Source organism: Fusarium phalaenopsidis, assembly GCF_050370095.1.
Source record: "Fusarium phalaenopsidis strain FUZ10S chromosome Unknown contig_32302, whole genome shotgun sequence".
Taxonomy (NCBI): Eukaryota; Fungi; Ascomycota; class Sordariomycetes; order Hypocreales; family Nectriaceae; genus Fusarium; species Fusarium phalaenopsidis.
The window spans coordinates 4,868,441-4,893,460 of record NW_028145405.1 but is presented as its reverse complement, the minus strand read 5'-3'; the positions used below and the strand labels follow the sequence as shown (position 1 = coordinate 4,893,460).

Genomic DNA, 25,020 nt, shown 5'->3' with positions numbered 1-25,020 from the left:
ACGTGCCATCTCCCACGAGTAGTCATAGCCCCTGGGAGTCAGAATCTACTCAGGGGGCCTCACTTTCACGACCGGAAGCCTCACGACAGTTACAAACATGGCGACCACTGACAGTGACTATGTCTACACGTCTTGTTACTCTTGAGAAGCATCCTTGAACGACATAAATCCACGCCTGCTCGCAGGGAATGCCTCGTCAGAAGGCATAGCCCTGCTTCCAGATCTCTAAAAGTCGAGACCGTGCCCTTACTTGCCGAAACAGTTCACCGTCGAAACCACCAAAGCAGCATCGTCAACCATTCTTTCTAGCTGTAGAGGATGTACAGTTGCGGTTCCGCATCATGCATCGTCCGATGTGTGCGTCTAAACGCCCAAAAGTCGGAACTCGCTGCCGTTGAGACTCAGAAATACCCCTTTTGGGACCCCCAACCGCTTGAGTATGAACAGAAACCCCTTTCACGACAAGCCTCTCCTTGTTAGAACATCGAAAAACGAACCGAAAGCATACATCCAGCTCTAGAAGACACAACTGCCGATGACGAGGTGGTGTTCACATCCTTCGAAAGCGAACGCAGGTGTTGCGAGGACAGACGAAAGAATCTCGCGTTCCCTGAGACCGTATCTCATCGTAAATACCGCAGACCTTTTTCTGCATTGATTTCTGTGTCCCGAGTAAATAGCCCCTGACTGGTAAAACACGGCGCTTCAACCCAAGGTCCCAACCAGACAACTCCTCGACACACTCGCCCACAACGCTCAAATCTCTTCCGTAAAATCATGATTGCCTTGAAGAGAGTTTTTGAGGTGAAGCAAACATTAAAATGAAGTTTGAGTCGTATCCAGTAGTCTACCACCGTGCCCCCTCAAATCCCCCTTAAACTCGCTTCATGCCAGTGAACACTCCCACAGCACTCCTCCTAAAAGCTGTTTCTGGCTACGACCACTCATGAACCTCGTGATTATCTGTATCTTTCAAATGATGACATGGATCTCGAGTCCCACAGGTCGCATCACCCGAGTCCCCGGCTTCCCCATACCACGAGCACAGGGCGTCTCCATGAAACTATCCCCACGGGGAACGTCCCCCCTCTCTTCCCCAGGCTGACGCTCGAGCAAGATTCCTTTGGATCTCGAAAGGTCTGGGGCAATGCCGTGATTGCCGGGACCCACTGGTAGAGTGACTGATTCATGAGGGAGGAGTTGGGCCTTTGCCACACTTTGCCAGCAACTCCCTGGTTACACTCTTGGATCATTCTTGTCAGGTACTTGCTAACTAGTCGAAGCTACGCATGGCTGACTTCAGTTTGATTCTCGTCATAATTTTGCATTCCTTTGGTAATTGACGTGGTGTGGTGTGGTGTTGGTTTGGCTTTGGTGATGGCTTCCCCTGGCTGCAAGCGCACCCACGGCTGAGGTAGACACGACAATTACAATGTGTTGCAAATTAAATTGAATAAGCTATGTGTTTTTACTTTGGGTCTTCCTGTGACTGATTCACCCCGAACTAGTTTATTCTTCAATGCCTTTTTGTTTTATTTGGCTGCCCTCCGACGAGCTGATGTGACATGGGATCAAAGGGGCGCAGCCCCTGAATCGTGGTTTTTAGACCCTTCACTTTCAACTTGTCAACTAAGTAGTGAATTCTTCAAATAATAACTAATAAACAGTTGCTATTTTTTTCTCTAGAATTATTCATAGGCTCTGATCGGAAACAAATAACCATCTCCTTGTCGAATAGCTCACCCCTGGGCAGGGAATCTTACCCTATACTCACGATTTTCCCTTGTGCACCCATGACTGGGCATAATATGAATGGCTCGAGAGACTTCTACAATTAAACATTAATGAGGTGCTTCTGGTGAGTCTAGAGGCTCCTGTGTATCGAAATCTGTATAAATTCATGATTGTCTAGATGTGAAAGGAGATTAAGCATGTAACTGTGTCCATCGCCCAGGTACATCATACTCGTACAACAGACCAAGACCTAAACATCTCCCTATTTAAAACCAGCATTCTCCAACCCACGATACTGGGGCTTCGGGGGCTCCTTGAGCAGAGAGTCACTGTCAACAAGCCAAGTTGGTTCGTTCAACTTGTTCCGCTCCATGTCAAGCTTTTTGTATTCGGCATGCTCGATGTGATGGTATGTGAGGAGAGCCTTGATCTTGAGGAGGGTGTACAAGTAGTGGCATGGAATGAGGAAGATAAGGAGAGGAAGGATGCCCAAGAAGTCGCAGTATCTAAAGTCCATGTGGATCATGGTCATGATGGCCTCCACCATCTTCATGCCAAACAAACCTACGAGAAACCAGCACAGGCTGAAATGATTCTGTGCATAAAAATACGTAGACATAAACAAGGTGACGATGATGGCATCCCAGATCAGAGTGAACGAAGCAAGCTCAGAGAGCCATGTTGCGTAGAGACCCCATGGATAGCGAAAGCACTGATGGGAGGTGAGCATGTTGGTGCTGATGCGCCACGTACTTCTGATATGACGCTCGCAATCGGCGATGAAGTCAGAGAAGGAGTAGATGCAGACCTCGGTGGTAGTTCCAGGGGTAAACGGGACGTTGAAGCGGTCGTCATGCTGGAGGAAGTACAGGTTATAGAAGCTGTGCTCATCTGCTGTGAGTGCGCCGATTCTTCCAAAGAAGCAGTGCTCCGTCTCATAATCATCCAAAACCTGCTCGAGAGCGTAAGTGCGATACAGCACAGTCGACCCCAAAGGAATTGCGGAGAAATCGTAAGCAGTTGCGACTCGATTCTGGACATGCAAGTAAGCATACTGGAAGTTGGCCAACCGTTTCCAGCAACTGGCCCAGAAGGAGTCACAGAGAGGTGCTCGCACACACTTGGGTACTGTAATGCAGTTCAACACGGGATGCTCAAAAGGGCCCAAGGCCCCTCCTAGAAACTCGGGTGGCCAAATCACATTGTCGTCCACAACTACACTGATGCGGGTCGTGACGCTCTTGACGGCGTGTGCGATCTGACGACGTTTGCTGCGTCTTGTGACAGCGCCGACGGTGATATGTTGCAGGGGAAACTCTTTCCGTAGATGCCTTAGGCGTCTTTCGAGGCGATTCCGATCTTCTATGCCGACAGCGACGATATAAAGATACAAGGGATGGTTTTTCAAGATGGTACGGAGACAACACTCGAGGTCTATGCTGTCTGGGTTCGTGATCGGAACGATGACAGAACAGTCCCGGGGGTTATGAGCTACTCTGTGTATGGGCGGCACGCGGCCCCGGATGGAGGATCTTGCCATGTCTCCGATTAGAGTCCCGACGAGTCGCAAGAGGCGCGGAGCGAGGAGGAAGCAGATTGTGACGAGACTAGCCACCTGGCCAGAGGTAGGAGCTCCGTCGCTCATAGTTGACGGGATGAATGATGTCCTGTGTTGTGTGTTGAGCGAAAGTGGGAGGACGAAGAATCTGTAGGAGAGCCGCGCAGGACGGGAGCGAAAGATGGAACTGAATTTATATGAGCCTTATAACAATGCGAATGTTGTTGCTTGGTAGAACAAAGCTGTTAGACCTTCTTTGGAAGTGTTCACCAGAACCTACTGTCGTATTTCCATGTTATTCTGCTGTTCGACCTCTGACAAGGCAAGAAACAAAGAAACTGCACAAACCATGGGAATAACATCACCGGTACCGAAAGAGCTGCAGTTTCAGCTTCCATGATCAGCGAAGTAGCCTTTGGTAGTTGATACATTGGCTGCAGGGTCAAACCGACGAACCGACGAACCGACGGAATGTCGGGGAGGGTTTCTTTCGTGGCGATGACCCTGAGGAGCCATGAACAACCATTTTTGCGGGTAACCACTTGGGCATGAACATTGAGGCCATTGTAAGTTGATGGTTAGGTAATTGGTTGAAGGCCTTAAATTAAGGCTTGGCCAGACTCAGATGGGAGTAGAAGAGGAGAGTACGTACCTCCAGCTGAACCATCACGTGGAGGACTCAGCACACGGGAAGGAGCTCCCCCGTTAGCCAATCGGCCGAGATGCATGCGTCGGCTGCAACCCCCCGCTTTATCCCCGCGGACGCGGAAGCTTACCAAACACATCCGATCCGTGAACTGGTTCGGTCTCATCTCACCCAGTTAAAATTAATAAGCTTGCGCCAGGGCAAGCCAGTCCACGTTGCAGGCGTTCGAGACAGAGCCTGTCGTGTTCCATTCCACGTGGAAACGAGACTTGACTCGGTCGTTTCCTTTCGGTTCGCGTTCCACAGACGAAACGGCAGCTCAGCAACTTCAACTCTCCAAGATCCAACAGATTGATGGATGACGGCCTCGTCGTCCCCCGCATTCTTCACCTCGGCAACACGATGCTAAAGGCAAAAGCCAAGAGTTGGCGGCATTGCGCCCTCCTGCGATGCGACGCCAACCGAGCCAAAAATCGATGATCCAAGATGCCTCCGTTCTATCCCCGGACGCCATTTCCGGTTGTCGGGATCACAGATGCGCGAATGCTGCCCTACGACTGGATCGTGACGGCAAAAGTGGCCCTCGCCGTTCCCCGATGACCAAGTCAAGTTCCCACCCAGAAGCTGGGGTCTCGGGGGTCCATCTCTGACTCCGGATATCAGAAATGGATGGGTCCCGTCCCCCATCCTTGGGTGTCCCCCGGCCCGCCTTTGGATGGGTCATAAGTCCAACCCTTCCATCTGGCAAATTTTGTCCTGACTCCTCCATCCTCCTTCATCCTCGAGTCCTCTCGTCGCCCCTCTCGGTGACCCTTTCGCCCTCAATTTACCTACTCGGCCTTGAAGTTGTTCAATTGGTTTTGAGAAACTTCAAGTCATGGACGAAAAGAGGAACTCGCAGGTCCCGGATCCGGAGAGGGGTTCTGACCGACAGAGCCAGGACACTTCCACTACAGCAGATGTCGATGCCATTACTTCAATTCATCAAACGGAGGATCGCCGCTCGGTCCAGGATGAGGAGAATGGCGACATGTTCCCCCCTCGGAATGACGGCCCTCCCCCTCCGCCCAATGGAGGATACGGTTGGGTCTGTACGGTCTGTGTTGCGACAATCAATGCCCACACATGGGGTCTCAATTCCAGTTACGGAGTCTTCCTCGCCCATTATCTCGCCAACGATACATTCCCCGGCTCGTCGTCTTTGGATTACGCCTTTGTTGGTTCTTTGAGCATCAGTTGCGCCTTGCTCATCTCCCCTATCGCAACCGTCCTCGTCCGCGAAATCGGCACGAAGCCTACCCTGTTATTGGGAGTTGTTCTGGAAACTACCAGCTTGATATGTGCCAGCTTTGCATATAAAATCTGGCACCTTTTCCTCACCCAAGGCGTCCTCTTTGGCCTAGGAATGGGCTTTCTCTTTGTCCCAAGTGTCGGCATCGTCCCGCAATGGTTCACTACCCGTCGATCCCTAGCCAATGGCTTCAGCGCAGCCGGATCTGGACTTGGCGGTCTTCTTTACTCGTTGGCATCGGGTGCCATCATTGAGAACATGGGTCTCAAATGGGCATATAGGATCCTAGGAATCTTGGTTTTTGTGGTCAACATCATCTGCACCCTGCTCGTCAAGGATCGTAACAAGATCATTGGCTCCCGCCAGGCTCCATTCGACATTCAACTATTCAAGCGTCCCGAGTATATCCTACTTCTTGGTTACGGATGGTTCAGCATGCTCGGGTACGTCGTTCTCATCTTTAGTCTTGCCAACTACGCCAACTTCATCGGCCTCGGTCCTTCTGAAGCTGCCATGGTCAGCGCCATCTTCAACTTAGGACAGGCTGTTGGTCGCCCCTTTATCGGATACTTTAGTGACCGGACGGGACGCATCAACATGGCCTGTGTCACTACATTCATGGCCGCCATCCTAGTCTTTGTACTTTGGATCAATTCCAAGTCGTATGGCGTCTTGCTCTTCTTTACGATCGTGGGCGGAGCGGTGGGAGGAACTTTCTGGGCGACAGTGGCCCCTGTCACTGCTGAGGTTGTTGGTCTGGCTGACGTACCTACGGCGCTTAACCTCATGTGGCTTGTCATCGTCCTGCCTTGCACTTTCAGTGAGCCGATGGCGCTCGAGATTGTCACGGGGACAGGCAAGTACATCGGTGCTCAAGTTTTCGTGGGCTTCATGTATGTTGCGGCCGGCCTCTGCTTGTTTGTCCTGCGCGGGTGGAAGATTGCAGAGATCGCAGAGATCGCCCGCGTCACAAATCAAGATCCCGAGGATATCGATCGTGTCAGGACCCAGAATAGCGAGGCGGTCAGCATCAAGAGCAAGAGGGCTGGCCGGAAGAGGATGCTCGCAGAGTGCTATAAGTCTGGCTGGATCTGAAACGTCAGGTTGCCCCCTGAAGGCCATCGTTCTACCCCCCGCTGCATACTCGTTGACAGTACTACGTCACGTTCATACACACATGACCTCCGAGTGGTGTCCAAGTCGACTAATTGCTTTTGGGGGCGTTCACGGTTGCAATGAACGCGAGTGATGGAGGGGTCACGAATGAAGGGAGCACCTGGCGAAGGATCTCAGCTTTAATGATACCATATACAGCAGAATATACAACTACAATATACAAAAGTTTGTTTCTAAAAGTCGGTGTAGGCCTCACTTTGGGCTTTAATAATAGTCTTATCATCAACTATTCCTTGACATGGGAATAGAGTCGTGCTCGGCCAACCCCGCACAACTTGGGGGGCCTCAATCCAATCCTCACCAATCCCTGTCACGATCATTTGCACTTTGGGAAGGGAGGTTGAAATGAAGGCAATGGACACGCTTGAGTGGTCGAAAAGCTGCCGCCGTTGTAACATGGCGTCTAATACGGAGGAATAAAAGCTGCGCACCTGACGCTGTTTCCCGTTGACTCATTTAAACCTATCTTTAATGTACCTGTTGCATACACTGCCCAACCACACCTGGATTATCTGCCCGTTAAATTCTTCACGACGAGTTACACAACAACGGCTTCTCAACATGCCTGGTATGACGTGGATGTGGAAATGCGTGAGTCTACACGCTTCAACCTTGACGATGACGTACTGACATTAATCGGTGCAGCACTGGTGTTTTCGGGACTGGAACATTTCCATCTCGGTTCACTGCACATCGTGCAATCACGTTCAATGCTCGGATTGCGAAGTTACGCCTACGCCTACCACTTGACCGACATGAGTTAAAGGGGGGGGGGTTCATCCATGCCTTTTGGTGGACACTTGAAGCCAACTGCCTCACACTGGAGAGAGGAACAGTGTGGTAGCGGCGGCTTGCTGTAACACCCATCCCGAGCATCTACTCGACCCCCATCAGCCTTACAGATTAGCATCTTGTACCCTAGTTCTGGGGCTCACCACTGTGTTCAGAGAGTATATGTAACCACGATTACGTCTGGATAGATCCCCCATGCTACAAGTGGCCTGATTGTTTCTTGACTGAGGGGATTTGTTACTGCTGACACAATCTACCACGGGTTACTTCCCGGCCCACATGAAACACGGCCTCTGTGATGAGGCTCTGCTAGCTCGGTACTCAGCGGCAAAGAGTTGACTCATCGGTGAAAGATTGGGGGCGAATAAATCACTCTGCAACTGATAATACCTAGAATGAACACCGATCCCCCCCTCAACTGGTCAGTTCCATGCACGCTCGCCTCGATAACCTTGCAGGGCATGACATCTCCAATCTTGGTTGGCTTCGACTTTTCACGTTAGTCAATCATGGTACCTAAAAAGTAAAGTTTCGCCGTGCCTTGGTGGTGGTCGGGAATGCGGAGGGTCCCCAGCGACACCAACTCGGGTCTGAGGCTGTGGGAGTGCCGAGCCTGGTCTCTGGAGCAGAGCCTCATCTTTCGGCACTAGGTTAAATAGCCGGTATCTTTCTAGGGGAGATGGAGGGTAACAAGATCGTATCATGCGCAATCTAACGGAGAGGACGTCTACTAAGTACAAAAACTTGTAAGTGAGTGTCCAAGGCTGTAGTGCTAGTACTGATGGTCTAGTACAAATAACCAATATGGCCGAGCCCAAAAAAACCTACAGCTGGAGATGTGTCAGTTTACCATGGGGATGTCGGGAGCTGATAACTAATACATCATTTCCAGTGCCAGTGTAAAGCGCAATGGAACTGGACGTTGGATGCCGAATGCTTAACCTTTAACTGCAATCACATTCGATGCGGGGACTGTCCAGTCTGGGAGGTCAAGGCAGATTCTAAGTGAGCCGTTGGTATCTTTGAAGGAATAGATGGCGCTCTGCTGTAGGATACCTTGTACACAATCAGATACGGAATAGTCGAGGCTCCCCCGAGGTTCTTTGGACAGGAGCATTACGCAGTGGCTCCTGTGGTCTGGCGAATAACTGGGATGAATCAATGCATAGAATGTACCCAAGAAACCTGTAATCCCTGGAGGGTTGAGCCATGTGACCGTTTACCACGATGGTACCCTGCTGATAGAAGGATCATCGCTATTGCTGACCTTGCTTTTGGTGTTGGCCGTGGCCAGTACCCCACGGCGTAGGGCTCCCGGATGACATCACGCTGCACTTTGTCATCATCAATGATCCAATATCATGCGATCTGTTATCAAGTTTACGGGATGGCCGAGCCTCGTCGGGTGAATATGGAGCGAACATGCGGCTCAAGTCTTTATCAGATGGCGGTAGCGGAGAGGAGCGGAGGCAACAGACTTGGGTCTGGAGCTCTACAGAGTGTGAATCATCACAGAAAAGGTATAGTCTCAATGAACGTATGCAGAAATTCGCGCACACGGAGAATATACCCAAAAGAAAAGAAGACAAAAGGATTGTCTCTGCCCCTTGTTGCATCACCGAATTGTGGCGGTTGCCTGCTGGGGCCGAGGACAGCTCGTTGGAGCCACGTGACCTGGCGTCGCGGAACCTCGATCATTGACGCGTCTCACCAGGTCCCCGCTAGGATTCGCGACCTCTAACCTCACGTCATACCCCTATGTGACTGCGGACGACCTCGCGTCGCACTTGACGCCCGGAGATGTGGATTCTGGAGAATCCAGAGGCCTTTAAAGGTGAGAACAACGCTCCCGAGACGCTGATATTGGCGTCGCTGACTTGTCCATAGGCCGAAGGCTGTGGTTGCGACCGGGAAAGACCTACTTGTTTGGCCGAACGGCGGCAGAGCGTAAGAGTTCTCACACCGGGACTTTAACATAGTCGAACTAACGATGAAAATCCAGCTGGCCAATTAGCCATATCCCACAACACCATCTCCCGAAAGCATCTGACGCTCACCGTTAGCCCCGTCGAGGATGGCCAAGCCCACAATCCCACCAGCCGATCGATGCTCACCATCGAGGACCTGGCGACCAAGATAGGAACAGTCGTCGATGGAGAAAAGATCAAAGGCAAGAAAAAGGTGGTGCAGGGGGCGACGGCCGAGTTTACCATGGGCAAATGTCCTCACAAGTTTCGGTAACTACACCCTCCCTCGTCGCAATGGCTTTGGCTGACTAGGTGTAGCCTCTTGTGGGAGCCAGTTGTTTTCGCCTTTTCTTTTACTAGCAAAGAACTGCAGACGGATCCTTTAACGACACTTCGCGACAGGTTCGAGCAGCTTGATATCAAGCTCGTGACGGAATATGCCCAGTCGACAACGCATGTCGTTTCGAAGAAGCGGAATACTGCCAAAGGACTTCAGGCACTAATCAATGGCAAATACATCGTAACCGAGTCATTCCTTGATGCCGTTTTCGAGGCTGGGAGTCCGACAGAGGGCGCAGAGATTACCGATCTCAGCCCTCTGGAACAGGACTTTAAACAGAATTGGCCTGATGCACTGCAACATCTGCCCCCAAGAGGTGGAGAGCCTGTGCAGCACCCGGACTCGACCTATGCTCCTGATCCCGAGAGAAAGGACATTTTCGAAGGATACACTTTCATCTTCTATGACAAGTCGCAGTACAACAATCTACTTGCGCCAATCACGAACGGAGGTGGCAAGGCATTGCTGGGCAATGTCGTGCCCGAGGAGACTGAAGTGGATGAATTCGTCCAATATGTCAAGAGTGTCGCTGGAGAAAAAGGCCTCGGTGCTTTTAATGACGGCAGCGAGGGCAAAGGAGTGGTAGTTGTCCGATTTGTGCCTTCAAGGGGGTCTTTGGTCAACTGGTACGCCGATTTCTTCACGTCTGTATCCCTGAGGCTGGATCATCGTCCTATTGAGCAAAGCGAATTCTTGGAAGCTATTCTCATCAAGGACGCGAGTATCCTCCGCCGGCCACTCGAAGTTGAGTCTGCGCAAAATACTCAGGAGCCTCAACACGCTCATAATGTACCCCAACCCGAGCCATCAGGTAGCTCACAGCCTGCAAATACACAGGCTCCAACGTCACAATCAGCCGTGGAGTCACAGCCCGCCCCCAGAAGAGGAAGGACTAGAAGGACCGTCAAAAGGCGCTTTGCAGGTTTTGATGATGACGCGGATATTGATATGGATGACACTCCTTCAACTACTTCGGCACAGACAACGAATCAGCAATCGGTGCAACAACCGGTACAGCCATCGACGGAGGAGGGAGGATTGTTTGTCTCTCAAGAGCCGGATGACCTTCCTCCTCCTCCAGCAGAGGTGCCAAGCAATACACGAAGGTCACAAAGGAAGAGACGCGGTTCTCCTCTGCCAGAAGATCATCTAATGGATGGCATGACTACCGCGGCAGAGAAGTTCAAGCGCCAGCGGATAGAGCGAGGCGAAGACTTGAGTGTTCGGGCCAAAGAGGTGGAGCCTGAACTTAAAGCGCCTGCCCCGACGCCCAAGAAGAAGATCAAGAAGGAGTTTGACATCCTAGCAATGGCCGCCCAGAACAAAGAAAAGGAGGAGGCTCGTGCTCGAGCTGAGAAGGAAGACCTGGCTAATCTTCCTGATGATGTTGACCTCGCAGAGATCCGTCGGCTCAACATTGTGGAAGAGATTGAGGTGCGCAAGCCCAGTCAGGCCAGAACTCGGGAGCAAGACATCCGCGACGGCCGATGGGATCCGAAATGGAACGGCATGAAGAACTTTAAAAAGTTTAGACAACGGGGAGAAGCGACGGGTCGCCAAGCAGCGAGGGTCATTGTGCCCCTTGTGGAGGTCAAGACCAAGGAGTTTGGCGTAGGCGATGATTACTGGTTGGAGGATGAAGAGAACGATAGGAGGAAGCGGCATGTCAGCGAGCCTTCAGGGGCAGACTCCCAGCCTTCAGAACCAGCACCGGCGCGGCCTGTGCAGAGACGGCATGTTGGTGTCGTTTCGGACAGCAGCGATGAGGAGGACCAGGTCTCTCAGAAATCATCGATACCCGCTACACGGACTCGTGGCACCCGAGGTACGGCGTCACAGTCTCAGAGCAACACGAGGAGTCAGTCGTCCCGAGCCACAAGCCAGGGGAGCAAACGGGCCGCGGCAGAGCCGCCAGCAGGGGGACAGCAGCCTCCCAAGCGAGCGCGGCCAACTCGCAGTAGGGTTGTGGAGATTGCCGATAGTGACGACAGCGACGATGAGCTCAAATTCAGGTTCGGAAAGAGGCGGTAAAATATCATGTCGTTCTCTTTGCAGCAGGGGTATCTCTCTAGCTAGTGTACATCTATGTGTTCTAAGGGGTGGCAGCTATAGCGCAACAAGGATGGTTTACAGCATTTCAAGATGAACTACCACCGTGATCCATGTGTACCCTCGAGTCTATGTTCGTTAAGTCGCTTGTGTAAACGCATGCTGTAAGTAAATCTAATCCATGCCATCCATCTGGCTTTCGGCGCCTTCGGATTCCTCGACGAGCAATCCCACAAGACAAGCAGACAGCATTGTCTCGTAGTTGACCCAGGGATGAATCTCACCAAACAACTTGGTGCCATCGCGCCCAGCACCGCGCAACAGCTCCGGGACACCGCCGGGATGAAAGTCGGCGTAGGGTGTAATGTTGTACACCTTGCCATTGAGGGCCATCCAAGCGTCCTTGCCTTTGCGGCCGGTCTGGACCTTCAGCATGGAGGGCGTGACGCGAAGATAGGGAGTTGACGGGTCAACGCCGCGGAGGTCAGAATTGGGGCCAGAGATGCGAGCCCAGTCCAGAGGAGAGTGGCCAGGCGTGAGAAGGACCTTTCGGCTGGGCTTGGAAGGCTTGGAGGAGTGAGTTGGTGGCGGGGCGAGGCCGGAGCTGGCAGGACCGCGATTAGGAGCCGGTCCCCGAGCACGTTGGGCCGAGTTCGCGGCAGGAAACTGGGCGAGAGACGGAAGACGACCGGAGGATGAAGTTGAGGAAGAGACGCGGTTGATGGGAGTTGCAGAGGATGGCATGGGAGGAAGTCGTCCTGGGCGCGGAGGTGGTGGCATCATGGACGGGCCCAAGGACGGAGCGGCGATGGAGGGGGCGGGGCCGCGAACGGTGGGGTTCCGGGGCGGAGCGGGGTGGGAGCTAGGCGCCGGGGGAGCATTGTCGAGTGAAAAGGTGGGTACGGGAAGGGATGGAGGATCGGAGACGGCAGTAGCCTTGGGAGTGGTTTGCTCATCAGGCTCAGCGATGGTTGGAGGAGGAGGTTGCGAGACGATCTTTGGCAGTGGGGGTGGAGGCATAGAAGCGGTATCATGCTTGGCGGGCTGAGACTGCTGTAAGGAACTGGCGACGAGGCCCTGACCGAGAGGCTGGTGGAGGCGGTCAGGGTCGGACGAAGAAGCTCGGGTGGTACGGTCGACAGGCTTGTCGGCCGGATCAGTCCGGGTGCGGAGGGACGGTTCCACCTCGTGATCCAACGACACCAGGACACGGGGCCCAGGGCTTGCGCTAGGCCCCATATCAGAGCCAGAGTCAGCATCGGCCGTCGAGGGATCGGTCTTGCTGTCCGTGATAGTGGCAGGAGGGCTGCCTCTCCATCGCAGGAGGATCTGCAAGGGCGAAGGGATCCATGACGGTGGTCGCACGAGGACCCAGACGACCGAGGCGACAATCAGCGATATCCCTATGACGCCCATGACGACACGACGACACCGCGAATCTGAATGAGCAGCGAAACAGAGATTTCCTTCCCGAGAGCTTAGGGACCTCGGGTCGCTGGGAAAAAGGGAAAATCGATAGGCGAAAGGCTATGGGAGAGCCCTGGCGAACGGGAGGGAGAGGGAGGGGAGTGGGTTGTGGACAGGTTATTGCAGAATCATCGAGCCACCAAAGAAGAAAAGTGCCAGGTTTTTTCTGTCAGCGGGACAAGGAAAAAGCAGAGAGAGCGAGGAAGACAAAGAGACGGAAGAGCTGAAGCGAAGCCTTGCCTTGCCAAACAAGGGATCGTGATTGGTCAGCATGGATATTTTTCGGGCTCTGCATTTTGTGCGCGTGCCTAAGGCAAGTGAGCGAGCTGCGAGCACATCATGAGCGGTGCTTTGCATGTGCACATGCTGCCCAATTGGGAAGTGTTGGAGTATTTTTGGTTCTGGCAAGGTTGCTGGGCTGGGCTTCCATTGTTTAACTGAAGGGATTCTTGTATTTCTTTTTACTCATTTTGTAATACTACGTAGTACTGTCTCCGGCCATTCGGGACCGCTACTCTCGACCCCGCCGGCTGTTGTTTCTGTTGCTCTGTTTGTGGCGTTGCCCGTGTCATGCCACACGCGCGGCGATCAACTAGGGGGGACCCAAGCAGTTGTTCTGCTGCCCGTGTTTTTTTCCCTTCGGGACTGGACTGGGGTGTGTCCGTCTTTTTTGCATGGGTTCCAGGGAGACCGGACGGCGAGGCGGAGAAGATGAGACTGCATGGGGGCACTGACTGGACTATGGGTTGGGGGCTGGCATGAAGATGTAATCAAGCCAGGATGACGATGGGCGGGCTCGGCGCTGATGGTGAGCATTGAAGGTGTAGGAAAGGGAATTGGCTATTAATGATGGACGCAATGGGTTTCCTACTAGAGGAGAAGCCGCGTCGGAGATGTGGGTGTCAAAATAAACAAACATGCTCTGTAACATTTCCATCTCTTCATCGTGGATAGGATGAAAATGGGGGAGGATCTGTCTGATCTGATCCACAGGAGCTGGTGGTGTTTGGCATGTTCCAAGACGAACCAGCACCACTCATACGGGTCAATTCCAAAACACAACAGTCAGATGCCTGTGCTTTTTTGGACTCTGCAGCTGGGGAGAAACACCCATGATCAGGAAACAAGGCCTTGACCTTGTGTACAGAGGCCAAAAAGAAAAGCGGTAGAGAGACGGCTTGCTTCCTTGCTGGCCTAGACGAGGCCGTCCGCTCCGTGTCGAGGAGAGCAAGGGTACGCCCATGCCATGATCCATCCATTCACTCTCTTGCCCGCTTCTTCCTCTCCCATACCTGTATTCCCTCCCGTCCGCTTTTCGTGATTGACCGATTCTTCTCCTTCCTCACTCTCCTCCTTTCTCGCCTCCCTCTGACACAAAGAACTCGTGACGCTTATTGTTTTGTTTTTTGGTTGATTGTTACGACGCACGTTCTTGGCTTCATTTCCTCTTTGCTGCTCTGTATGCGACTCATCAAAAGGCACTGCTGATAGTGCAGAATTTCTCCTCTCTTTCCCCTCTCGCCTGCAGCAAGAAGAATCCATCGATACCCAAGCCACCAGCCCGACTCATATCGATTACCGTGCCCCCCGCTTTCACACAGCTTTTTCTCGTCGAGAGAACGGTGTGTGTGTCAGTATTTGTTTACTCGGAGGTGTCCCCTGGGTGTTCAGTGAAGTCCACTGTGCTTCAGCGCTCTAAGCTCCCTGTGGCTTTGACCTCCAGCGGTGGCCCCCCTTAACCTAAAATTTGGTGCCGCCCGAGCCATGCCGGCCAGCCAGTAACAATTTAGCGCCTGGTCCCGTCCACGTCCATCACTGCCCGACTGCCCGTCACCCACCCACCCGTCCGTCTCTGTCTGGTCTGCTGCAGTCGAGACTCCCCCGACTCCAGCCAGACACCGTCTCTGTCAGAATGCGCACCCTCAACAACATCAACTCCTCCTTCGACTCCTCCTCGCGAACCTCCACCACCGGCCTCGCCGCTCGCCGCTCAGCCAAGCCCGTCCCTATAGCTACCTCGGCATCCGCGAACAAGCTCGTTGCCTCGTCCAAGCCTCTGCCTAGGACTCCAACGACGAACAAGCTGCCGGCTCAGGCTCGCCCTCGATTTCAGTCCTCCGCCTCTTCCACCACCTCGGTCGCCCGGTCTTCCACAGCAACCACCATTAGCTACCACGGCCCGAAGCAACATGTCCTCGCCCTAACCGCCACAAAAACCTCGACTCGCTCTACCTCGTCGAGTTCCGTTACGCCCAAGATGCCCCCTGGTGGTGACTCGAGGCCCCGGCCCCCGCAGCTGAGTGCAGCTGCTGCAAAGAATGTCGGCCGCACGCCTCTGACGCCCAAGATTGCTTCCAGTGCAAAGGGTCCCTCGATTGCTGCACCTCTGGCCCGGAGATCGACTCAGGGCTTGCCCTCCGGGCTCCCTTATCGAGACGACACCGCCTCGCCCTCGGTCTACCTAACAAGCAGCGTAACACCCCGGTCCGGTAGTCGTTCAAGCCGTGCCGCCGAGAGCAACCACACCACTCCGAACGGCACCCCGAACCCGGATCGAGATGGATGGGATCCTCGAGCTTCCTTGACATCGTCGTCAGGAAGACCATCACTGACTCGATCTGATTCTCCCGCTGACCCCGACTCGAAATTTTTCCGTGCCAGTGATGTCCAAGGAACTTCACAGTCGTCTAATCGACCCTCGACTGGCACACACAGGCACTCGTCCACCTTCTTATACGCCAGTGCCAGCAACGCCGAGTCCAAGAGGACCATGAGCCCTCCCGCCACATCGCCATTTACACCAATTCTTAGCAGCACACCCGAACCGACGTCCTCCAAGTTCTTTTATGCCAATGATGCACCTGACCTCAAGCCCAGTGGTCAGAACTCGGGACCTTCGTCGACAAACTCATCTACTTCTAGACTTCAATCTGGACGACCGAGCACAGGCAACTCGGCATCTGGACACTCGAGCCACACATACTCCCTGCCTCCGAGGCCGCATTCGCCTATCAAGATTGCCCAGCCAAGCCCCTCGATCCTTAAAAATACTGGCACACCTGGTCTCAACAGCAGGCCCCAATTAGCCTCGGCAACCAACATAACATCACCAACATCACTAGCTCCCGCTGCAACCGTTAATCCCAAGAGAAGAGTCAGCATTGAATCAGCGCCCAGGAAACTCCGAGGCCATGCAAGGACAGGGAGCGTCCCCAACTTTGACCCCTCTCACTCGCCTAGGATGCCCATGTCTCCGCCTCGGTTGCACTCAGAGCCTGCATCGCCTCCGAGAAGCCCTGGCTCAAGTCAGCCGGCCCTGACCATGGCATCGATTCTCCAAGTGGCCGAGGAACTCGCCGATGAAGAGGAGGCGCAGGATGATGAAGGATCACAGCCCGAAGTTCAGAGCCCAACTAAATCGACCAATTCTTCTGATCCCGTGAACGAGCTAGTGGCCAACGCACGGAGAGAACGCAAGGTTCAGGACCTGGAGATCACCAATGCCTCGCTTGAAGCCATCAACCGAACCCTGGAGAGGCAGCTTCGAAAGCAGACCGCAGAGATTCGCAGGTACAAGCGGTTGTCGAGAGCTGGCCATCTTTCTGCCGTTCCTTCAGCGACCTCTAGCCGAGTCCCTTCTGAAGTTTTGGTGGAACCCCCCGTCAGCCTTACCCTTGCTGATCTCAGCGAAGAGGACTCAGCACCCCCTTCGGAGGACGAGGAGCATGATTCACTGGACGACTCTGATATTTCGATGACCGATTCAGTATCAGCCTCGGACGCTCTGGACCCCAATGATGAGAAGACTCTGGAAAAGGCGGCTGCCCGTCGACGACGGGATGAGCGTCGTCTACAGCTTGATCTGTCGAAGCATCGCGAACTGCTCGTCGACAGCCAAAAGATCAACCAAAGTATCAAGCGATGTCTTAACTGGACCGAGATTCTCATCAAAGAGGGCCAGAAGGCGCTGGATTACAAGGTCCGCATCTGTGATGTTGACTTTGGTGGACATGTGCTTCCTCCCCCCAACGACGACGGGGATGAGGACGAGGATGACGAAATCCTGACCCAGGATGACGATCTAGACCTGGACACTGAAGATACTGGGCTTGAGCCACCGCTGCCCTGGGAGAAGAGCTCCCAGGATCGTGATAGTGGCATCGAGTTGCAAGCGGAAGGCAACTAGTCTCGCCCAGGACGACAACACACTCTGAGTGCGGCCTTACTCGGTCAACCCCCAATATATTAATACCACGATACGCGGCCGGGATGCTGCACACAACTCACCACTCCCGAATTCTCCTTTTCCATACAACTTTCAACATTTTTCTACACCAGCCGAGCCTCAGGGCATGACACACCGAAACAAACGTCGTACATACGAACATGATGGGGAATAAACATGCATGGCATACACGGCGTTGGGCAAGCAAGCGATGCTTTTTTTCAACTCAGATTTCTTTCGTTTCTTTGCGTCGCATTCTTTTTGCTTCCCGGCGGCATGCATCGCTATGCACAAAAACTCCATCGAGAACCGTCTTCTTGCTCATACTTTTTTCCCCACTATCTCAAAACACGGCGCGAATGGGAGAATACGGGGACGGCCTGGACACCACTTTCATCGAGCCCTCATTCCGCAGGGCTTTTCTTCCTTTCATTTGTCGCGGAATTTTTTTGGTCCCCCTTTATTTTTATTCGGTTCAGGATACATATGTATAACAGATACCCCGAGAGTGAGAGAGTTTTGGTGAGGTTTATAAAATCATTGGTGGGAAAGACAGCGAAGGGGTACAAGAGAGAGACTCAGCGAGACACAAGAGAGCGAGAAAGAGAGAATTGCTATTTGAGATTCGGTATCTTGGGATCATGGTTTTTGTTATCCTCCTCGGTTGAGTGACGGAACAGGAGATCAAGTCAGGTAGCTAGGTACAAATGGGCAACAGATATCACCAGATGATATCAAACATTCGACTTGACTTTGATTGCTTCGTGCGTTGCTCACTGTGTTTTCCTTTGGTCACATTGTTTCGGTAATAGATCAACTAGCAACTCTTGAGAGGATATATGGTCGTCAGATTTCATGAAAAAGGGGGGAATAGGGTCATGGGAATTATGTCTAAATCGTTTGCCGGCCGTCCTCGTCATTGCCACTCTATGCTATACCACCACGGCATCATCCCAACCAAAAACGTTCGTCTTCATTGGCGTGCACCTTTTCCAAGCATGCCCACCCAGGATTTCACACCTACCACTGACTGCCCCTTGACTCCTTGGGCATCTTTTTCTTTGGTTCAACTGTTCTCTTCAAACTCAGGGGGAGGAAGGTTCCTTCTCCTTGCCGTGCTTGCGCTCCTTCTTCTTCTTGTGATCCTCCTCCTTCTTCATGGCTGCTTCGGCGACAAGCTGCTCAAAGACGAGATAGTCACCCTCTTCTTCGGGAGAACGCTCAGCCTGTGCAGCGCGTTAGTTATGAAATAGGTAAGAAAATAAGTCGAAAATATACCTTCATAAAGATGTCACCAATGAGGACCAGAGCCTGGGCTCGCTCCAGCCGCTTGTTGAGAGGAACCTTCTTGTCGTTGAGGATGCTGTCGCACACCTCGCGCAGGACGCTCTGAATCTCAAACTTGCTTCCCCTCCAGGCTGCAGTGAGGATCTTTCCGGTGACGCGGCGCTCATACTCAGCACGCTTCTCCTCGGTCCAGTCCTCACCACCCTTCTCCTCCATCTTGGCCATGTCCTCCATGGTCTGCTGGGCATCGATGGCGCTGCTGATGGTGTTCCATGTCTCCTTGACGAGGGTTCCCTTGTCGCGGAGCCTGCTGAAGAAGCCGCCGATGCCGAGGAACTTCTGACTGCGCAGCAGAGTTGAAGCCTTGGAAACATACGTCTGACCAATAGCGTGCAGGATGTCAATACCGAATGACTCCATCTTGAGGTTCTCCACCTCGAGACGCATCTTTTCCTGGAAAGCCCTGGTGACGTCGTTGCCCTTGTCTGTCTCGGTCCACACGCTGAGGCGATCCTGGAGCTTACGTGCGAGGGTGTCGACACGCTCCTGTCGGATTCGGGCCCTCTCCTTCTCGTAGGCTGCCAGCTGCTCCCTCTGCTCCTTGCTCAGGCCCTTCTTCTTCTCCTTACGCTTAAGCTCCTCCTCTGTCAGTTCACCCTTGGCAGCCTCATCAAGGAGGATATCCTCGTGGGACTTGTCGGCCAGGGCAGGTCGGAGGGGAATCTGGGTTCGGCTTCGGGAGGCCGAGGAGGGTGCGGGTGAGTTGGCATCGGATCGAGGAAGAGGGGACTCGGTGCCCGAGGGGCCTGCGGCGGCAGCCGGGGGAGGAGTATAGGTAGGCTTTGTCTCTTTGTCGTCGGCAACGGTCTCGGAGTATGGAGGGGGTGGTGGGCCAGCTTCTTCCTCAGCAGCAGCGGCCTTCTTCTCCTCCGCCCTCTTCTCCTGGTCCTTCATGCTCTCCTTCTTGGCCTCCTCAGTACCGGGGAAGTCTCCGTCAGCGGCCTGCGCGGCAGCCTCGGCGGCTGCGGCCTCTTCCTCCTCTTGCATCGTGATATCCATGGTCGCGGTGAGGTCCTTCATAAGGCTGATCTCGCCGATCCAGTCGACAAAGGCATCGCCGCCAAAGATGGAGCTGAAGAACTCGGCGGGGTCGGCGAAACCTTCCTGAGGTCTTGCGCTGTCCTTTCCGAACTTATCGTAGGCTTTCCGCAAGTCGGTGTCGGAGAGGACCTGGTAGGCCTCGCCGATGGCCTGGAATTTTTCATGTGCGGTGGGATCGTTGGGGTTCTTGTCTGCGGAGCGACAAAGTTAGCTAGGTTGAATGCAACGGTCTAAAAGGCCGTATCATGGACAAACCTGGGTGGTGGACGATGGCCATCTTGCGATAGGCCTTCTTGATTTCCAGCTCGGTGGCTGTGGGCTGGACGCCCAAGGTGTCGTAGTAGGCGGTATCGACGACCATGATGGGCAGCTCTTCCGGGCTTCAGGTCGGTCAGGAGGGAGGTGGAAATAGGTTGAGGTGAATATGGAGCAGGAAAAGGAAGAAAAAATTCACTGGCACCAGGTAAGAAATGTTGATGATGGCGTCGGGTTGCCCAAAATGACCGCCTGCCCGCGCGGAAATTATCCGGCATGACCGCCATCCATCCCTCCTTCCCTCCCTCCCTCAAGAACGACGGATCCAAGAATTGGCAGGTACCTCCTCGGGCACCCATTGGCCTAAGCTCCAAGGCTGGGGGGCTTGGAAAGGTTCTTCAGGGCCTTCCGGGGCTACGTAATGGCGGGGCAGTGCCCAGCCGTTGGGCAGGTTCACCACCTTGGATCATAATCTGAGGCCTCAATCGCAAATTTGGAGGACAGTTTATCACATGAGAAACATGACGAATCGTTCTTGACGAGCTAGCCAATAAGACGAAAGCTGCCTCCCGAAAAGAAGGTTTCCTTCAAGTTTCCAACGCTTCCTCCCATCCCCGTCAGGCCTTGTTGCCACTTGCCCCTCAACACCACTGCCTGAACTCCGCCGTGATGTTTACGTGTTGCCCAACTTACACGGCATCGTTCTGTCTGACTTGGCTCTGACTTGGCATCTCGCATAAGGAAAATGATGATATTCTTGCTTGATTTTTTCTTTTTATAGACTGCAGAATTTTGGAAGAGGCTGTGTCGACACGATTATTATCCAACTTGGAGCTTGTCGAGGATTGTTCACTGAAACATTGTTTCATTCATCACATGTTCTGTAGTGATTCATTCTCATGCTCCCGAAATACCCTCTGTCGGTACTTTTCGTACAACCCCATAACATCCATGATATTAGGAATCCTGCAAACTTGACCATTACTTGATTTGACTGAGTTAAGCTCATAACTACTGACTCGATTAGTTCGTTCGTCGAGCCAATTCCCCAGCATTGGCGCACGACAAGCAAACTCCAAGGCGGAGGGTCTAACTGTACAGAATCGGGCCAGGGCGGTATATTGCAGACACTATTGCAGACACCATAAGTTGCGCATTTTGCCGTGAGCATGGAAGCGGGTAAAGATCATGAAGAGGTGGTGTAGCCTTAGAACTTGTTCAGATGGAGATGTCTTTGCACCAGTCGCCTTGAGAGCATTTGCACGTCACCGCCCAACCTTCTATATAGTTAACGGTCAGCTGTGTAGGCACCATGATGCTACCCTTTAAAGACTTCAATACGCAGCCTGATAGGTATGTAGGTAGTACATAGTTTACCTCAGATGGTGAGTCAAGATGATTCGAGATGCACGCTCTTTAAGGCACGGGCTTCTCCTATAATTGGATCATATATAGGTCTCTACTAGTGGTGTTATCAGAGATATCGCCATGTATAAGCAATTTTGGGTGTGCCTGATCAGCAGGGGAAGGGTTCCGGTGTAATGGAAAGATAACGAGTTCCTGCAGCAGATAGGTTCTCAGTGAAGCTCAGGACACAGTAACAGCTATGACTGAAACAAAGTCCTGGGTTTTCATACCCACCGTGATTTAAGGCCTTTTATACGCAGTTGTTCATCACTTGATCATAGTGCCAATGGCCCGGTTCGAAGGGCCGAGATCAAACAATATCATTCTTCTTGAGACTCGTGGCACCTAAGGTGGTGGAAACGCGTCTGTTGTGACAGGGTTCAACATGCAGAAGCTCTCCATGCTGCTTAAGTGATGCTGTCTGACATGCATCATGGAAAACCTCGCCGGCTGTCATATCTTGAGAGACGAAAATCGCCGGACACCGAAGAATCTGTGCTTTAAGCATCATCATCACATTCTCGATTGGCTCGCTCCACGATGCCACGCTCAACAGACGCGCAATTTCCCGGAACCTGGAGCAGAGAAGACTGTGGGGTTGGATAAATCCGGTTGAGCGGTGAAGGGGTCCGGATCGCCTATGTGCATATTTCGCAAAAGTATTTTCTTGGTGGTTGCTGGCTGTCAATGAGGCCAGCCTCTTTCGCTCAGGTTGCTCAGCTTATTTGTCGCTTTCTATTGCAATGTGTCTTGATTCCTATTTACTGCCCGATGTGCCGGCTAACGACAAGCTATCATGGCCGAGACCGTCCTACTGACACTTCTTCAACACCACCCAGAGGGCTTGCGGGCCGGAGCTCCGGCTGGTCATGGCGGGTGGTACAGCTTCCTGGGGAAATGGTGCCTTGCAGCTTGCTGTAGGCAGACGTAGCTGAATCATCTCCAGCGACAGCAAGTGCTGGCTCCCACCCGTATTGTGCTCCCGTCAACGGCTGCACCAGAGGCATTGCATCCATATCTTCACAGCCATGCCGCTAAGCGGAGTGTCACAAAACGCAACACGAATACGAGTGACAGCTGGATGCGCGATTCATGCAGAAAGCGCGATATCTTATTCTAGTATCCGCTATATCACTCTACAAGGATCGGCCACCTCCACCTCCACCGTAAGAAATGAGCTCTTGCTAATGTGGATTTACCCGGAAGAGTGGGTGTCCAGATCAATTCTGTCCTCTCTCATCTCTCCTTCTTCCTCGCGCAGTTAATGGCGAGCAGCGCAAAACGACGTCTTTGGGGTCAACGGTTGCAATTGGCATAAAAACTTTGCTTCCTCCCACTTCCTGAGTCAACTCGGCGCACTGTCCATCCTCTGCTTCTCCCTTGAGTTGCTTGTCTCGCCTACCCGCTCCCCCCTCACGCCGCAAAAATGGGTGCCCTCTACTACCTCTTCCACCCGAACCAGCTTCGGTCCATTATCCAATGGTGAGACCTCTTCCTGCTTGCTTCTATCGGCAGCTTCTAATGTCCTCTCCAGGAAGGTCTGGCACGATCCTGTCCACAAGCGTGATCCCAGCACCGAGTCCCCCGAGCTGCAAGAATGCTTCCGCTACCTGAACATGACGAGCCGCAGCTTTGCGGCCGTCATCCAGGAGCTTAACCATGAGCTTCTTGTCCCCATCACCCTCTTCTACCTTGTGCTCCGTGGTCTGGATACTATTGAGGACGACATGACCCTCCCCCTGGACAAGAAGATTCCTCTTCTGCGCGAGTTCCACAACACCATGGAGCAGGATGGTTGGCAGTTCCATGAGAGTCAAGAGAAGGACAAGGAACTTCTTGAGCACTTTGACGTCGTCATCACTGAGCTCAAGAAGATCAAGGCTCCTTACTATGAGATTATCAAGGACATGACCATCAAGATGGGCAATGGCATGGCCGATTATGCCCAAAACACAGAGATGATTGAGAATGGCGTGCAAACAGTCGACGAGTATGAGCTTTACTGCCATTACGTTGCTGGCCTCGTCGGCGAGGGCCTAACACGCCTGTTTGTCGCCTCGGAGCTCGCCAACCCCAAGCTGGCTGAGCGTCCCTCACTGACCGAGTCGATGGGCCAATTCCTCCAAAAGACCAACATTATTCGAGATATCCATGAAGACTGGGAAGACGGTCGAAGATGGTATCCTAAGGAGATCTGGAGCAAGCATGTCGATAAGTGGGAGGACCTTTTCGATCCCAAGCAGCGCACAAAGGCCGTCGAGTGTGTCTCTGAGATGGTTCTCGATGCTCTCAAGCACAGCGAGGAGTGCCTGTTCTACATGGCCGGCATCAAGGACCAGAGTGTCTTCAACTTTGTTGCCATCCCCCAGGGCATGGCCATTGCCACACTGGAGCTCGTCTTCAGAAACCCCAACGTTCTCGAGAGGAACATCAAGATCACCAAGGGTGATGCCTGCCAGATCATGTTTGAGTGCACTCAAAACCTCGTCACAGTATGCGATGTCTTTCGGAGATACGCACGACGAATCCAGGCAAAGAACGATCCTAGAGATCCCAACTATCTTGCTATCAGTGCGCAGTGCGCCAAGGTATGTCTTGCTCTACATCATGTCTAAGAATACCCTCACTAACCCGCTTCAGATTGAGCAATTTATCGAAACCCTCTTCCCCCGACAAGATCCCAAGAAGCTCGCCCTTGAGAACAACCAGAGGCAGAACAAGGAGCCCACCATGGACCCTGGTGAGGCCGTTGTCCTCTTTGGTGTCGTCATTGCTAGCTTGCTCTGCATTTCTGGTCTTATGGTATGTTGCTTTGTGTTCCTGTTATCAACTTGGCCGACTAATGCATCATTCACAGATCGGCACTGCTTGGTTCTTCGGCGCCAGGTTCGACAACATCTTCAAGGAGGCCAGTGTCTTCCTACCAGGTGGCGAGAAGGCCACACCCCTAATTACGGGCCGTGACGAATTGTAACACCATAATCCGCTGGTCGAGTTGTTTGGTCTTTCATGTTTTATGCCAGAACCTTTTCACGATATCCTAACGTACCCATACTTGACACAGGTCCCCCATGAGAAGGGGATCGAGCCTAGGTCGCATTGCCGGGCGTTTACTCTTTCTAATACAACAAGCAGCGGCGTTGTACAGCGCACGCTGCATTCCAAGTTTCGCCCAGTCCCCCGTTGACGTGGTGTGTGCGTTCTTAGCCTGATACCGGAGCAGTACGCTCCAGCACGGATGTCAAATTGCAATCCAGTCCTTTCATGACTGTGGTTGTGCCGAAGAAGTGCTAAAATCGAATCCCATTGCTCTCAGCCTCAGTCTTTTGGCGAGGCGCGCCGCAAGTCCATCTTGACGTCTCCGGACGACGGACACGCGGCGGCGAGCAAACATACCGATATCCCATTCTGCAATCTATCCGTGACGCTTATGTTTAAAAGAGACGTGCATTTTAGGCTTGGATCTACATGTGCACGAGACGGACTTCGAGACAAGCGTCTGGGCTCTGGTTTTGTATTTTCATGCAGTTCCCTGCCACTTGAGGACCTTAGCTGATCTGATAAGTATGGGTCTGCTCATCGTGCCCCAGGGGTCTCGGCCCTGCGTTGAAAGGTTACATCGTGGCTGTGGCCTCGCTGCAGGAGTAATCTTCCGATCCTGCATGTTCAGTTGTGTGTCCCTGACAGCTGTGTCATCGTGTCGGACAAGAGAGGCCTCAGTGTCG

General features: G+C 53.0%; 7 protein-coding genes across 7 annotated transcripts; 4 read left to right on the top strand and 3 right to left on the bottom strand.

Annotated features, from left to right (window-relative positions):
- Window positions 1-1,996: 1,996 nt before the first annotated feature.
- Window positions 1,997-3,379, bottom strand: LRP88_08863 (uncharacterized protein; the record flags this gene model as incomplete). Its single annotated transcript, XM_083245361.1, has 1 exon — window positions 1,997-3,379. The coding sequence occupies one exon, from the start codon at window positions 3,377-3,379 to the stop codon at window positions 1,997-1,999; it is 1,383 nt and encodes a 460-aa protein (XP_083099855.1).
- Window positions 3,380-4,815: 1,436 nt separating this feature from the next.
- LRP88_08862 (major facilitator superfamily domain-containing protein) lies at window positions 4,816-6,324 on the top strand (the record flags this gene model as incomplete). Its single annotated transcript, XM_083245360.1, has 1 exon — window positions 4,816-6,324. One exon carries the CDS (start codon window positions 4,816-4,818, stop codon window positions 6,322-6,324), a length of 1,509 nt encoding a protein of 502 aa, XP_083099854.1.
- A 2,673-nt stretch (window positions 6,325-8,997) lies between these two features.
- On the top strand, window positions 8,998-11,535 carry LRP88_08861 (uncharacterized protein; the record flags this gene model as incomplete). Its single annotated transcript, XM_083245359.1, has 4 exons — window positions 8,998-9,031; window positions 9,085-9,144; window positions 9,200-9,434; window positions 9,483-11,535. The coding sequence occupies 4 exons, from the start codon at window positions 8,998-9,000 to the stop codon at window positions 11,533-11,535; spliced, it is 2,382 nt and encodes a 793-aa protein (XP_083099853.1).
- Window positions 11,536-11,727: 192 nt separating this feature from the next.
- LRP88_08860 (cytochrome b5-like heme/steroid binding domain-containing protein) lies at window positions 11,728-12,969 on the bottom strand (the record flags this gene model as incomplete). Its single annotated transcript, XM_083245358.1, has 1 exon — window positions 11,728-12,969. One exon carries the CDS (start codon window positions 12,967-12,969, stop codon window positions 11,728-11,730), a length of 1,242 nt encoding a protein of 413 aa, XP_083099852.1.
- Window positions 12,970-14,932: 1,963 nt separating this feature from the next.
- On the top strand, window positions 14,933-17,206 carry LRP88_08859 (uncharacterized protein; the record flags this gene model as incomplete). Its single annotated transcript, XM_083245357.1, has 1 exon — window positions 14,933-17,206. The coding sequence occupies one exon, from the start codon at window positions 14,933-14,935 to the stop codon at window positions 17,204-17,206; it is 2,274 nt and encodes a 757-aa protein (XP_083099851.1).
- Window positions 17,207-18,330: 1,124 nt separating this feature from the next.
- LRP88_08858 (X-domain of DnaJ-containing-domain-containing protein) lies at window positions 18,331-19,994 on the bottom strand (the record flags this gene model as incomplete). Its single annotated transcript, XM_083245356.1, has 3 exons — window positions 18,331-18,471; window positions 18,524-19,824; window positions 19,889-19,994. 3 exons carry the CDS (start codon window positions 19,992-19,994, stop codon window positions 18,331-18,333), a joined length of 1,548 nt encoding a protein of 515 aa, XP_083099850.1.
- A 2,727-nt stretch (window positions 19,995-22,721) lies between these two features.
- Window positions 22,722-24,269, top strand: LRP88_08857 (bifunctional farnesyl-diphosphate farnesyltransferase/squalene synthase; the record flags this gene model as incomplete). The annotated part of the gene is made up of 4 exons (XM_083245355.1): window positions 22,722-22,777; window positions 22,830-23,883; window positions 23,936-24,097; window positions 24,153-24,269. The coding sequence occupies 4 exons, from the start codon at window positions 22,722-22,724 to the stop codon at window positions 24,267-24,269; spliced, it is 1,389 nt and encodes a 462-aa protein (XP_083099849.1).
- Window positions 24,270-25,020: the final 751 nt, after the last annotated feature.